At 35.2% G+C, this 16828-nt stretch overlaps 1 protein-coding gene across 3 annotated transcripts in view; it reads right to left on the reverse strand.

Moving 5' to 3' along the window:
• The window catches only part of NBEAL1 (neurobeachin like 1), a 177663-nt gene that overhangs the window by 121382 nt on the left and 39453 nt on the right, over positions 1-16828 (reverse strand). For all 3 annotated transcript variants that reach the window (XM_060016264.1, XM_060016263.1, XM_060016265.1), the window contains 4 exons: positions 11087-11169; positions 6163-6248; positions 2602-2908; positions 967-1073 (listed from right to left, as the gene is read on the reverse strand). In XM_060016264.1, the coding sequence (XP_059872247.1) occupies positions 967-1073; positions 2602-2908; positions 6163-6248; positions 11087-11169 (583 nt within the window). The remainder of the gene's footprint in view (positions 1-966; positions 1074-2601; positions 2909-6162; positions 6249-11086; positions 11170-16828) is intronic.

Here is a 16828-nt window from a genome sequence, read left to right on the forward strand (position 1 = left end):
GATACCACCTCACATCCATTGAGATGGCTACTATCAAAAAAAAAGAAGAGGAAGAAGAGGAGGAGGAGGAAGAAGGAGAAGAGGAGGAGGAGGAAGAGGAAGGGGAAGAGGAAGAGGAGGTAGAGGAAGAAGAAGAAGGACGAGAAGGAGAAGAGGAAGAAGAAGAAGAAGAAAACAAGTGTTGATAAGAATGTGGAGAAACTGGAACCTTTGTGCAGTGTTGGTGGCAATGTAAAATGGTGCAGCTACTATGGAAAACAGTAAGGTGGTTCCTCAAAAAATTAAAAATTTAATTACTATATGATCCAGCAAACCCACTTCTGGATATATACCCAAAAGAATTTAAAGTAGGGTCTTGAAGAGATATCTGTATACTCATGTTCATAGCAACATTATCCATGATAGCCAAAAGGTAGAATCAACACAAGAGTCCATCAACAGATGAATGAATAAACAAAATGTGGTATATACATATGTATACATACATTGAGATACTATTCAGTCTTAAAAAGAAAGGAAATTCTGCAGTATGCTACAACATGGATGAATCTTGAGGATATTATGCTGAATGAAATAAGCCAGTCACAAAAAATCAAACACTGTACAATTCCACCTATACGAGGTACTTAGAGTAGCAAAATCACAGAGACAGCAAGAACAGTAGTTGCCAAGGGCTGAACGGAGAGGAGAATGTAGAGTTGTTTAATGGATATAGAGCTTTAGTTTTACAAGATGAAGAGTTATGGGGGATGGATGGTGGTAATGGTTGCGACAACAACGTGAATGTATTTAATACCACTGAACTGTATACTTAAAAATGATTAAGATGGTAAATTGTACGTTACGTGTATTTTACCACAATAAAAAAATTTAGTTATAGTTATGCTCAAAATAGAATCAAAACATAAACAAAATAACCGCTTCTTAAAATCAAAGACAACAATAATAGTAATAATAGAAAAATACCTTGCAGTTCTGTAGCAGTCGTATGAGATGTTCAAAGCAATTACTGTTAAGAAAAATAGCCTGAAGAACAGGCCTATCTCTGCAGTCTAACATGGCTGTAATGGTATCTATGAAATTAAAAACAAAACTGTCCATTAATAAAGTGGAAAATCTGGGATCACAGAAATATTCACTCTAGCCATATACTTAATTTAGGCTTTTTGGCTAACAAACAGATGTAAATTAATAGGAAATAATAAAGAGGGGGAATAGAAAACAAAACCTGTACTTATTACTTGGTAAGAAAAGTGAAAAAAAATGTGAACATTTTTATACTTTATTATTAAAAATATTTATTTTTTTATATATAAGAATGATATATATATTTCCCAGAGATTTACTTAGGTGTTCTTCCATTATAACTTAAGTGTAATAAACTGTGGTTCCCAACTTGCTATGAATAAGCAACACTTGGTTATGTCTGGCAACACTGTCTCATTTCTATAGTATAAAATTAACATATGGCTATCACGAAAATGAGACTTAGGTAATTAATCCATTGGTGATGATGCTTTGGTCTTGTTTCCTACTGAAAGGATGTCCCCACTCAGAAATCAAGGGATATTTGACATAGGTAATATGCAAGTTCATAATAAAAAAGAAGTCCATTCAATATAGACTCAAATTTCCTTATAAACTTATAATTTATAATAATTATAAAACGTGACATGTTATAACATATAAAAGAATAGAAACTATATAAGATGAATCATTTTCCTACAAAAACACTATTGTTATGAATCATTAAGTTTCACTGAGATTTTGATGTCCAATATTTTTAAATTGGACACCACACACATACCCACACAAACATTTTTTAAAGTCTCTAGGGCTATACAACAAACCATTAATGTTGGTTATGTTGGGTGGCAGGATACAAAAACTTTTTTTCACTTATCTGAATTTTCTAGTTTAGCTATAATGAAAATATTTTACTTCTATAAAAAGGAACTCTTAGTTAATAATATTAGTATCTATCAATCTAACAGGAGTACAAAAAGAAATCACGTATATTGGTGAAGGAGCTTGCAGGGAGGCGGGAGATGGGGAGAGAGAGAAAGAAGCACAGAATGACACGAAACAACCAACACAAAGAGAAGGAAAGAAAAACAAGACACATACACACAGAGGATCTGAGGAATCAAAACAAAACAAGAAACCAGAAACTCTCAAAAGGAAGGACATACTGAAGTGATTTCTACAGAGATGTATTAGAAGCACATAAAAAATTGATCATATGTGATTCTTTGCCATAGGTTAGAAACTACAAATGGCACTTTCTGAAAATTTACTTTTCCTAGAATTTCAAAATCACAGCTGATTTACTTTTGAACATTGATGCTTTTAGTGGATTACAACTTTCAAAAGAGAATATAGAGGCTCGATTTTGTCACTGTTAAAGCAAATATGTGAAAGACAAATCAATTCCATATTATTTTGAAGTCAAATCTAAATAGTCACACAATATCTGAATTACACAATCAATATTTTCTATACAATAGCCTTGAATTCTTAATGAAAATGGAGAATGTAAAAAAAAAAAAACAAACTAGATTCAGAGAAAACTGAATATAATAAACTTCATCTAATACTCACTCAGCATTTTGATCTGTAGAGCTATGAACCGGCTTTCCCACAGTCTGGACCTCCTTTGATTAGGTAAAGCTGAATGATCTGAATTTAGCAATTTAAAATAGTTCTCCAAAATAGTGCTGGTTTCCACTTGACGCTGATCAGAGCTGCTAGTGAGAAGGATATGTACCACCTCTGTAAGGCACTTCAGAGTAAGTTCTACCTTCCTACCCACTTCTTCAGGATTTCCTTCCTCCCAAGAATCGCAATCGGCCAAAACTCTCATGAGAACCTCCATGGTGGCTGGAGAAATTGCTTGCAAAGCATTCCTCTGAAACATAAGAGACTAAAATTGAAACCCAAATCTAACAGAAGTGCTGTATGTTTGCAAAAACAAAGAGAATTTAATAAATCTGTAGACAACTTTTTCTTTATCAATCAACATTGAAAAAATTTTACACAGATACTTTGACAGACACCGCTGGTGTTTTACACATATTAGGTCTTCATTTCTTCACTAATAGAATTCTGATTTTATTCAGATAGTCATCTGCCCATGTAGAAAACTTACTTACCACCCTCCCTTGTAGCTAGGGGTAGCCATGTGACATAGTTCTGGTGAAGAATATATGCCAGTAGACCATGAAGAGGATATCACTTTACAAATAAAAAAGGGAAGGATCCTTTGCTTTTGGCTTTTTCACCCTTTTCTTGCCTGAAATGCAGACAAGAAGCTTGGAGCCACCTTTATATCATGAGGAAACAAGCCCCAGAATTAAAGTAGCAGGCTACAGAGCAGAACAGGAACACAAGGACCTTAGTCCCTGATGATATCATTGAGTTGCTGTGCTATCCCAGAACCGCCTGCATCTGGATTTCTTATGCAAGAATAAAAATAAACACGTCGATTTGGCCAAGCCTCTCTCAGGTTTTCTATTGGTTATAGCAAATGACATATATCATTTATATCATATTATCCCAAATAATATAGATATATAAGAGGACTGGCTTGGCTCTGATTCTACAAATATATTTCTGAAACTCTAAGTAACTGGTAGCTATTTGAGGTGATCCATTAAGCTTGAAATAAATATGTTGCCCTAAATTGTTAAATTCATAAATAATAAATCAGAGTATAATTATGTAAAATCATCTGAAAGTAATAACACTTAGGCCATTTGGACTGATTATCAATATGATAAATAATATCAATAATAACAAGTGCTACTATGGAAGAAATTGCTGATGGCCCATCCAACATCAATTTTCCTCTGCTTCCTTATTAACAGAGCCCCTGATGTTTTTGCTGGACACATGGCTACCAGGAATAAACATTACATTTCCTAACCTCCCCTGCTGTTAAGGAGGCTGAGGAAACAAGTTTTATCAAATTTTTTATCTGAACATATTTGCAACTTGCAGCTATCTGATGGAGTTTGGCAAATGAGATACTGTCAGCTTTTCAGTATCTCCTTCAAAGATAATTGGCACCTGCCATTTGTCTCCTTCTTCACCTCCCCCTCCATCTTTGTGCCCAAAATGTAGACATGGTGGCCAAAACTCTCGAAGCTATTTTGTACCACAAGAAATAATAGTAAGGATAACAAATTGACATTCAAAAGGTACCTGAGTCCCTGAAGAGGTTAGAGCCACCAGATTAACTCTGGACTGCTTACAGCTATTTTTTTTTTAAACAAAAGAAAAAAGGTAAACTTCTAACTTAAGCTAGTAGAACTTCAGTATTTACTGCTACTTTCAAGGAATCATAAATCTGATACCCCTGTGATATACTTCATTCTTATAAGCACAGTGTTTTACATATATTATGTGTCATTTGATCCTTATGACTGCCCTATAAGTGTTACTATTTCCACATTACAAATAGAGAAACTAAACAAATGTAAACAGTTTATCCAAGGTCACACAACTAGTTAGAAATGACATAGGATTCAAACCTATGTCAGTCTGGCTCCAGAGCCCCTGCTCTTAACATAGCACAAAACAGCATAAATATGCCAGTGGGAAGCCAGGCATGATGGTTTGGAAAGGGAGACCAATCACTGGACTTTTTTGACTCTGTGACAAAGCCATTATTATGCCTTTAACTATTCATCTAAATACCCTTGTACTGAGGCTATATTCAACAGCCTTCTGATTTCAATAGATTTGTAACTATAGCTATGACCTGATTATAAGGATTTTGAGTATTTTCAGTACATAAAATAATAAATTGGGCTTCCAACCTATTTGATTTCCATGTGAGTTTTAATAACTGGAGGTCTCTCGGGGCTCGATTACCCCAGGCCCTAACAAGAACAAGTCTGGGTATATTCAAAAAGGGAACAGGATCCAACCAGCTTCAGCATCAGTCAAAAACAATGTCATTTCCAATTTTACTCATGTACACTTATTAATTCTTATTCTTAGTAGTGGAGAAATGATGGAAATTGGGAGGTACTGAGGCAAAAGAAGGATATTAGCTAATAAAGGAAGGTGACAAAGCAAACAACCTGAAAAACAGGATTCTGGTCACCATTCCTCTCACTACAGAGACTCTTATCTTCTACTAGAGTGCAGAGGAGAGGGCAAGGTGGCCCACTAGGAAACCCAAGCAGTATTATTAGCAATACCTGTGATTTTTGTCATCAATAGAAATCATATACATTTTCACGTATTATAGTTGTTGTAGTGTCTTGAAACATCATTTACCCTCATCTCTTGTTTGAAATTACATTAGTCACTAGACTTGCTGCTGTATTTTTTTATTTGATGTGTTATAAAGAAGCACATTACTATGTTACAAACTTGTTTTGTTAATATTTTAGTAACTGCATTTCAGTATAGTTTCCTTTGTGATCATATGTATTTTATTTTAGGCATGTGAAAACATTCTGACAAGGGGCTATATCAGACTGCCAAAGGGGTATGTGATATAAAATGTGTTAGAAACCTCTGATCTAAACTGTGTGGCTAAACAAAACAAGTAGAATGTTCCTTCTGAACTATAATCCTGTTTTCAACTAGTAGTTAGATTCAAAGTTTACTACAGACAGCTTTTAAGATGTTCAATTTAAATAAATAAATAAAATTACTAGAACTTCTTTCTCATAAATAATTTAAAAATTAGTTCAGTTTGTTGAAAAATGCATACAAGCCATGTATATATGCATTTAATAAGTAAAAATAGACAGCAGAGTGACTAAATTCATATGTCTTAGGAAATCAAATGGCTAGAGTTTTATTTCATCAAATGAACTAACAGGGATGACTATCCTCTATATTCTAAAGTAAGAACTGGAAGCTGAAAGTTAATACAACTAAGAACTTCAAATACCAAGAACTGTTAAATCTAGTTATTTATGCAGTAATTTTATTGTTAATGCTAATATTATTTCTTAGGTTTTTTGGAACTTAATAAATAAAAGAAGTAAGTAAATTAAGTTTTAAACAAGATCTAAACTCAAAAAAATATTTGTATGGTTCATGAAATTTTTAAAGACACAAAGAATTCATTAAATAATCTATGGAAAACTTTTTGTAATGTTTACTATCGTTTCATAGGTTAACTTTCAACATGTTCCTCACCTGCCCACCAGCTACAATGGCTCCAAAGAGATGCAATAAGCAACACTTAAGACTTTCCTTGAGATGCTCACTTTCTTGAAAACATTCTGTGAATATAATACACAAAATAAATAAATAAGGTTTCTCTTTCACAGTATGACTGATCTCTAAGGAATGTCTGACACAGAAACATCAGAAACGATTTGTGTAGCTGATTCCCTTTGCTGCACAGTAGAAGCTAACACAACATTGTAAAGCAACTATACTCCAGTAAAAATTAATTATAACAAAACAAAACAGAACAAAATTTAAAAAAAAGATGTGTAAAAGGCTAAAATTTGTTAAAAGGCAAAGTTAACATGCATTTTTTTTCATAGGAAAGGAAAAGAGAAACCATCAATCAGGGAGCATTTTAGATACTTTCTTTATGTTACCTCATTTAATTCTCATAATACTCCATACGAGGATGATATTTTGCCCCCATTTATAAAGGAGCAAATGGAAGGTCAAAATTTAATACGGTGCCTAAAGTCACCCGGTTACTAAGTGACAGAGTTACAAATTAACCCAAATCTGCAATAAAACTAGACGTCTTTTTACTACTAGAACTACTGCTTATTAGTATAACTATTATTATTCAATTATAAAACTGAAAGAGTTAGATAAAAAGATCTCCTGGTCCACTCCAGGGCCAATATTCTAAAGCTCTAGTACCAATAGTAACCTTTCTTTTAACATAATTTTATTGTTTTTAAAAGGTTATACAGGGCTTCCCTGGTGGCGCAGTGGTTGAGAGTCCGCCTGCCGATGCGGGGGACACGGGTTCATGCCCCGGTCCGGGAGGATCCCGCATGCCACGGAGCGGCTAGGCCCGTGGGCCATGGCCGCTGGGCCTGTGCGTCCGGAGGCTGTGCTCCGCAACGGAAGAGGCCACAGCAGTGAGAGGCCCACGTACCGCAAAAAAAAAAAAAAAAGGTTATACATGCACATTACACAGAAAATTTTAAACAGCATAAAAGAACTGACAAGGAAAAGCAAGTTTCCCTCTAACCTATTCCTCAATCCACCTTGCTCTCCACACCTTTAAAAAAAAAAAAAAAAAAAAGCAAAAAAGCTCTACATATATTATTGCATTATGCTTTTTTGCTTAATACATTATGCTTAATACATTCTGGGCATTATTACATCTTAACATATACATCTGCATTATTCATCAGTAGTGGAATGACTAGAGAGCATTTCACTACAATGACGTACCTTAATTTACTTAACCAGTTCTCTACTGATAAACATTTATGCTTTTCCATTTTCTTTTGATACTACTAACAATCCAGTAATGAATATCCTTTTGCATACATCATTACACACAAAGACAAGATAATAACAATAGAATTATATGCCATTTTTATACATAAGAAACATTACCAAAAAGAAACAATTTTGAGTTAAAGTGTATTGATAGAAATTTACATTTAAAAAATTAAGTCATTCCAGCTATGCTGGAATAACTGTCACTACATGTTTTCCTGCTATAAATAACTAGAAAATTGGAAAAAATAGGCTCTAGAGATTTTTAGGTTCTAGAAATTGTCCTTCTATTGTGAAACACAAGAGAAGGAAAGCAAAGTAAACCCAAGGATCACCTCAGCTTTTGGTTTGTAGACATTTTCTGAACAAATGCAGAGAAAAGGGGAACCCTAAAAGAACATGGCTATTTGCTGAGTTAGAAGACAGATAAAAAGTTTGGGGAGGCCTAGGCAACTGGAATTTGTAAAGCAGTACTTGAATGGAGGAAGCTCTACATACAGAGAAAGCAATCCAGAAATATGCAAAGGGCTCACTTTGAGTCCAAGTACCAGTCCTAAATTATAGTATGAAATCCCACAAGACAGGCAAAAACCTACCAAGAAGTTGTAAACTGAAATTTCAGATTTCACACAGATGATAGAGTTCTATTCAGCCACAGAGGACATACAGAAAACAAATTCTAATCATAAGCTTGCTGGAGTGTCAGATACTATACTAGTATCTGACAAAACAGGCAAGGAATATCACCAAGGCAAGGCAAAGAATATTAGCATGGATACGAAGGGACATTTCATTATCAAAAAACAAGTCATGAAGATAAGGCTTTTCAAAAAATTTGCAATAGTTTATTTTAAAGACTTTACAACTACAAGTACTTGGGATAAATATTTGGGGATAAATTAACAAAATATGTGCACAATCTATGTGCTGAAAACTATGTAACACTGGTTAAAGAAATAAACATACAAATAAACAATGAGATATATCAGATTCATGAATTGGAAGTCTCAATATTCTTAAGGTGGCAATTCTCCTCAAATGGTTCCATAGATTCAATACAATCCCAATCAAAATCCCAGCAATCTTTTTTGTAACAATACTGAAAAATGGATTCTAAAATATATATAAAAATGCAAATGATCCAGAATAATGAAAACAATTTGAAAAGGAAGAACAAAGTTGGAGGTCTTAATGACTTCAGGACTTAGTATAAAGTCACAATAATCAATACAGCGTGGTAACAGCATACAGGTAGACATGTGAAACAAAAAAGAGAATCCAGAAGTCAACCCATGTTTTATGGTCAACAGATTTTTGACAAATGTGCCAAGGTAACTCAATGGAAGAAAGAAGAGCTTTTTCAACAAATGTTGCTGTAACAATAATGAAAAACGTTATGCTAGATAGAAAATACTAACTCAAAACAGGTAACTGACCTAACAGAAGAAAACATAAGAGAATATGTTCATGACCTTGAGGTAACCAAGATTTCTTCGGTAAGGCACAAAAACCACAGATCATAAAAAAAATTTTATAAATTAGATTCCATTAATATTTAAAGCTTCTGTGTTTTAAAAGACTCAAATGAAAATGCAAATTGAATAGGATAAAATGATCTTCGTGATCAAGTGTGGAATAATTTTAGCATCAAAAACTATAACCTGGGGCTTCCCTGGTGGCGCAGTGGTTGAGAGTCTGCCTGCCGATGCAGGGGACGCGGGTTCGTGCCCCGGTCCGGAAAGATCCCACGTGCCGCGGAGCGGCTGGGCCCGTGAGCCATGGCCGCTGAGCCTGTGCGTCCGGAGCCTGTGCCCCGCAGCGGGAGAGGCCACAACAGTGAGAGGCCCGCGTACCGCAAAAAAAAAAAAAAAAACTATAACCTGATTGTAACATTGAATAAATAAAAGTTGAGTCCACAGTGATACACAAAAAAGAGAGAAATAAAACTTATATGCCCCACTAAAAGTAACTATTATTTGAACTCATTTTGAAAACAGATAGTAAAAGGGAAAGATTTAAGTACTTTATCCAGCCTTTTTGGGAACAGCTGTAGTTTATCCCCAGTTGATGAGGGAAAATTCTTTTTTACAGAATACAACAGCTCATAGAACTGTAAGGATAGAATTTGAAGACCACAATATTGCAACCCTCAATAAAATAACTGATCCAGGCAAGTATCATCAATGGATGCAAAATATTAGGTGAAAAAATGTTGAAAAATATGATTCACCCTATGCCACAGTATCATTCCAAGGATATCTTGCAAAATTGCAAAAGGAAAAACATCTTTACAATTGAAAAATTTCACTATCACTAATGTGAATACTGATTAACAAAGGGTAGGAAAAACCCTTTCTCCTTCTCTATAGGAAAATGGACCAAGAATTATATTTCTGGAAATCTGACAAATGTGGACCATCAATGAGTGACAAATGAGTTACCAGGCAACATTGCTCATGGTAAAAATGGCCCTTGATCTGGACTAGGAAGACTATGATAACTATAAAATAACCTTGGGCTTCCCTGATTGCAAAATGTAATTTAGGCATTTCCCTTCCCAGGATGTGGAAATTACATTCATCTGTTACTACAAGCTATACATGCCTTCTATGGGATACTGTACTTCAAAGCCAGAGTGGCTCACACACCCACCAATTTGGTTTCATACCCTCACTTACAAAACCCAAGAAAAGCCCTTGGAATGTTCTGAGCTCTCCTCCTGAAAAGAAACACCTACACTGTTCCATTGGCATGCTGGGTTTCCTACTGTGGACATGTGAGTTTGATTATCTAGCTGAAGGCAGTATCACTACTGGTGGTCAAGCAAAGTGGGCACTGCAATCATCTTCACCAAGCAATCAAACAAAGGACTATTTCGTTAGCAGACATTTGGTCCTGTCCAAAATGTCCATAAGATATTTGGTCCATGCCAAAAAGTCCTTGACATTTGGTCCTACCCAAAATCATGTGGCATGAACCAAATATGCTCATTTGGATAGGAGCAAATTTCAAGGACCTTTTGGCATAGCCAAGTGTCTTATGGACATTTTGGACAGGACCAAATATCAAGGATATTTTGGCGTGGACCAAATGTCATATATATTTTGGACAGGACCAACTGCCCTTCCAGGGACTATTTGTCTTATTTTATTTCTAAGAAAGAAAAAAAAAAGGAGTGACAGAATTAAAGCAAATATGGCAAAACGGCAAAATGTTAAGATCTGACCAATTTGAGTAGGAAACACAAGGTGTTCCTTTTATATTCAGCAAAATTTTCTACATTCTTAAAATATGGCAAAATCATTTCTTTAAAGAAAGAAAGCTAGAGTCCATATAGGTTATACAAACGGGGACCAATTCTCTCAAATTTATTTTCCATAAAAATTCTAAAGTTTTAAGATATACTACCGTCATTAAAACATTCAGCTCTTCTCAAAAGAAAAACACTTTGAGAACAATGAATTAAATAAAACCAAGAAGAATAATCACAACAAAACATGAATCAAGTACTCCAGTAATAGTTTCTTAGAATCTTTATCTTATAAAAACACAAAGCTGAATCAAGGTCAGAATCAGAATAAGGAACAATCAAAGTAACATCAGAATCAAAGCAAGAGAAATTAGGGCTGTTACTTACGATAAAAGAAAGGGACAAACTCCACTGTGAGAGAAGCTGGTTTATATTTCTGTCTGCTCTTTTCCACAGTACTAAGGATTCGTCTATTGTTAAAAAGAAGTTAATACCAAATTACAACATGGGCAAGTAGAGAAGGCACAATTACAAAAACAATTATAAAATAAATTTAATATTTTACTTTTGATTTGTGTACTAAATAATACATCACCAGGATTGGCATAATCTTGAAAAGCAAGTCTAGCCACTAATTTAAATGCTCACCAACTGAAAGGATTTCTTCTTTCGAATTACACAAAAATTTAAAACAATTAACGGTGAAACGTAGCAGTCACATTAAGTTTCCTAACAACTGGAAATAGAAAAAGGAAATAGCCATTTAAAATTTCCAAAATGTAAAAGAACTAGTTCAGTAGTACTGCTAATTTGATACCTAAGGTAGTAGCTTATTCCTACAGTGCAACTGAAATTCATCAGAAATCAAGCTACTCTGTGCCACTTTCTGAAATTTTATCTGGACACAAAGACTCCATACCACTGGCTTCTTCTACCTGAAGGATACAGATCCAGAGGGCTGGGATTATTTTTGTTTTTAATTACAATTTCAGTAATTTTGATGGCTGAAATATTTCTACAGACTTTGGTAAGGCCAACACAAACAGCATGTGCTTTTACAAAGAACACTTCAATTCAACACAAAATGAATCTCTTAGATGGGCATGGTGGGTGTGGGGCTTAGGGAATAAAGGTTACTGTTACAATGACATATCAGCAACTGGTGGACTGTTGAAAATCCAAAAAAAAAAAAAAAAAGACTTTTTTCCATCCCCCAAACAAGCTCTTAACACTGTTAGAAACCTAGAAAAATGGTACAGGTGAACCGGTTTGCAGTGCAGAAATAGAGGCACAGATGTAGAGAACAAACGTATGGACACCAAGGCGGGGAAGTGGCAGGGCAGGTGGTGGTGGTGGGATGAACTGGGAGAACAGGATTGACATGTATACACTAATATGTTTAAAATGGATAACTAATAAGAACCTGCTGTATAAAAAAATAAAATTAAATTTAAAAATTTAATTAATTAATAATTAATTAAAATAATGTATAAATACGCTCCAAAATCTTTTTGCTCTCACTAAAAAAAAAGGTAGTAAAATCATGCCTTTACAGAGAGCAAGTGATTTAATAAACTTTGTTAAATCTTAAAACAACAACAACAAAAAAAAAACACTGTTAGAGCCAACAAAAATGGAAAATGTTTGGAGAACAGCCACATAGAAATTCCATACATTTAAATACAATCTACTGATAAAGCACTGGATTAAGATGCCTTCTTCTCAACAATTTGAACAATATTCAATTAAGGTATTGAAATTATTTTCTTTATAATTATTACAATTGTTCCTTATAATTATATAGAAAGAAAAGCCAGTTGATCATAGAATAAGCTGAACAGGATAGGCACAGCTGGACTTAGTACTGACACACTAAAGAGTTCTAAGATCCAGATCTAATATCCAGATTCACTAGAAATCATATCAGATACCATTTGCTACTGCACTGCTTTCCAAATCTATGCCTATTTCCATTGCGTAGAGGGCTTAAGAATTATCATACTTCTGTATTTATTTTAATTTCAAATATAACATCTTAGAACATTACTGGATCTTCCTATTTAAGATCATTATCAAAACTGTTTATGTGTTTCTAACAATACAAATATTACTAGAGTTTCAAATAAAAAACTGAGTCATGCCTTAAAAAAATTAGTCATGTTGTAGAAAAAGTAATTTTAAAAGGATGAAATCTGATTTAGCTTTCAGTTAGGTTTTTCCACGTATTTACATTTTGCACATTTATTATAAATTATGATATTAACTAATACATTGGATATATCCTATCCAAAAATCCTGTGCTACAAACAAAAATAAAGATTCTCATTTGATTAACATAATGAAAATGTACTCCTGCAATTTGTGATTAATGACTCATTCTAAAGGCTCTGTATTAGATGCAACATATGAACATAATTTCCATTATAATTATGCTAAAATTTAATAAGCTAAATTAAAGAGGTGAAAACTATTATACATAACACAAATATTAAAGCATAAGTAGTTTGTACTGCATGTTTTCAATAGGATAAGACAAAACAGCTAATAATGTACCATTTTTAGAACATAGTATATTTGGTTGCTCTATTATTAGCTGATATTTGGGCCAAGCGTTTAGCACCTAGTTGATGCCAATACATATCAACAGGTTGCTGAGAGGGATGCAAAATGTTTGCTTGCATCTCAGTTTTCTAAGTTTATGTCCCCTGGTCAATTTTTCTGTGCTTTTGTGTGTGTGTGTGTGTGTGTGTGTGTGTGTGTGTGTGTGTGTGTTTTCCCATCATACCTAGAACATAACTACTTTTCTTAATTTTTCAACTTTTTATCTGGAAATAAGTTCAAGCTCTTACAAAAGCTGCAAGAATAAATATAGTACAAAAAACTTCAAGTATAGTCTACCCAGGTTCACTGTTAAAACTTTATCCTAAATGCTTTATAATTTTCTCACTTCCCTCTGAAAAAAATATATATGCACATATATCTATATATGAGATATATATTTATATATACACATATTCAGACCTATAATATTTTTCAGAACATTTAAGGGAAAATTATGAATATTATAGCCTTTTACCTCTAAATACTTTAGTGAATAATTCCTAGGAATACTGTCTTACATAACACTACAGTACAGTTGTAAATTTCAATACGCTTAACATTAATGTAATACATTTATGTAATCTACCATTCATAATCCAGTATGTCAAATGACCTAATCATGTCCTATAGCATTCCCACCTTCCCACCCCTAAGTATAGTCTCCTGTCCAGGGTCAGGTATTACATTTGGCTGTCACATCTCTTCAGCATCCTTTAATCTGAAACATTTCCACAGCCTTTCTTTATGACACTTTTAAAGAATACTGTCTCCTAACCCCTCCTTTTACTCATTAAAATGTTGTTCATCTGGAGTTTGCTTGATGTTTCCATACACTTAAGATTCAGATTATGCATTCTTGGCTGGAATATTATACAAGCAATGATGGGTCCTTCTTAGAGTATCACAGTTGTAAGCACAGGATGTCCACCTGCTTCTCAATGGTGATGTTAATTTTGATCATCCAGTCAACGTACTACCCAGTACTGTACAAAATAACTACTAACTTTTCCTTTGCAACAAATAAGTAATCTGTGGAGAAACATTTTAAAACCATGCAAAAGCCATGTTCGTTATCAACACCTGCCCCTAGACTTAGCATCCTGAACCATATCTTTCCTATGATGTGTGCAAAATGCTGATTTTTTCCCAACACCAGCAGCCCCTGTACATTACTAATTGGCATTTGGCCTTCTAACGTAAGCAAGAGCCCTCTCTTCCCCACTATCTCTCTCCCCCTCTCTGTCTCTCTCTCAATCTTTATCAATCACTGGTATGGACTCATGACTCCCTTTTTCCCCCCAATGGTTTATAATTCTTTAATGAATTATTTTTGTGTATATATTGTCCCAGATTTAGCCAGTAGGAGCCCGAAGACAAAACTTAATGTAAATTATTTTTCTCGGGACTTCCCTGGTGGTCCAGTGGTAAAGAATCTGCCTTACAACACAGGGGACGCAGGTTCAATCCCTGGTCAGGGAACTAAGATCCCACATGCCACAGGGCAACTAAGCCCGTGCACCACAACTACTGAGCTTGCATGCCTCAACTAGAGCCCATGTGCCGCAAACCACAGGGCCTACACACTCTGGAACCCAACACCACAACTACAGAGCCCTCACACCCTGGAGCCTGCACGCCACAACTAGAGAGAAGCCTGCATGCCGAAACGAAAGATGCCGCATGCCTCAATGAAGATCCCACGTGCCGACCCAACACAGCCAAAAAAAAAAAAAAAAAAAAAGGTGAAATAATGTTTTTTAAAAAAACTATTTTAGTCTGTGGGCAGACAATGAGTCCTACTGAACTTACACTAGGCACAAAGTAGGAAGTCAATAAATATATTGTTTGTTTTTGTTTTTTGGCTGCCACGAGGCATGCGGGATCTTAGTTCCCTGACCAGGGATCGAACCCATGTCCCCTGAAATGGAAGCGTGGAGTCTTAACCACTGGATCACCAGGGAAGTCCCAATAAATATATTTTTAAATAAATGCTTGAATGAATAAGTCATTTTCAGGAAAGATTTCTTTCCCTATTTTAGTTCCATTTGAAGAAATCTTTCTAAATATGACGGATTCTACAAATAAAATCAAAATTGGGCTAATAGATTAATCAAATCTATTAATTAAATCAAATTACACATGAAGATACGAAAAACATCCATATATTTCATCAAATAAGAAATATAATTTTCAATAGCTTTGTATTTGGAATTATGTTAATTTTAATTAAATCTGTTCTAATCTGTTTTAGCTGTATTGGTAAGCAACAAGCACAAACAATAAGAAAATATATACATTCCAAATTTCCGTTTAACTTCAGAATCATATTAATATATAAAGTCTAAGTTATTGTTATAGTTCCCCTGTACAGGTCTTCCATGAGCTATACAGATTTCTCCTAATTACATGATTTATCTCCACTATGTTTCATTTTTCTATCAAAGTCAAAGAAAACCAAGTCTCACTCTCTGCTTTTACCATTTACCTCAGAAGTAGTTCATACTATTCCTGGCAAAATTGTCACGCCTATTAAAAATAATACCTGGACAGCTTCCAGCACAATTTCTGGTATATATACTGCACTCATGAAATGCCACCACTGATCATCTACTCTTAGTTCTCCTTCTTGTTGTCATCTTACACTATAACTCTTTCTATATCATGTTATAATGTTTAAATGTCTTCTTGTTTTTGGCTCTCAAAACTTGTTTTGGGGGCTTTCCTGGTGGCGGAGTGGTTAAGAATCCGCCTGCCAATGCAGGCGACACGGGTTCGAGCCCTGGTCCAGTTAGATCCCATATGCCGCAGAGCAACTGAGCCCGTGCGCCACAACTACTCAACTACTGAAGCCCGCGTGCCTAGAGCCCATGCTCCGCAACAAGAGAAGCCACCACAATGAGAAGCCCGTGCACCGCAGCAAAGAGTAGCCCCCGGGTTTCCCTGGTGGCACAATGGTTGAGAGTCCGCCTGCCGATGTAGGCGACACGGGTTCGTGTCCCGGTCCGGGAAGATCCCACATGCCGCGGAGCGACTGGGCCCATGAGCCATGGCCGCTGAGCCTGCGCATCCAGAGCCTGTGCTCCCCAACGGGAGAGGCCACAACAGTGAGAGGCCCGCGTACCGCAAAAAAAAAAAAAAAAAAAGAGTAGCCCCCACTCTCAGCAACTAGAGAAAGTCCGCGTGCAGCAACAAAGACCCAACACAGCCAGAAATGAAATAAATAAAATAAATTTAAAAACAAAACTTGTTTTTGTTTTCAATTACTAATTTTATTTAATCTGTTTTAATTTGTTCTCGGGTCTACCTTTTCATAGCTTCTCTTTCTCCCACCTTTAAATTCATTTTGCTCTTAAGGATTCCTCTAAAAGCCTCTTCTGTCATTTCCAGACTCCTCTCCTTATGTTCCTCCTTCTACATGTCTTCCTGTCTATAAATAAAAATTCTTTGTCACTGTTTCAAAACTTAAAAAACGTTACCTTAGATTTGCCATTGCTGACAAGGCTAAGGTGGGGGATGGGGAAGTAGCAA

The sequence above is a fragment of the Delphinus delphis genome, chromosome 7 (genome assembly GCF_949987515.2).
Source record: "Delphinus delphis chromosome 7, mDelDel1.2, whole genome shotgun sequence".
NCBI lineage: Eukaryota > Metazoa > Chordata > Mammalia > Artiodactyla > Delphinidae > Delphinus > Delphinus delphis.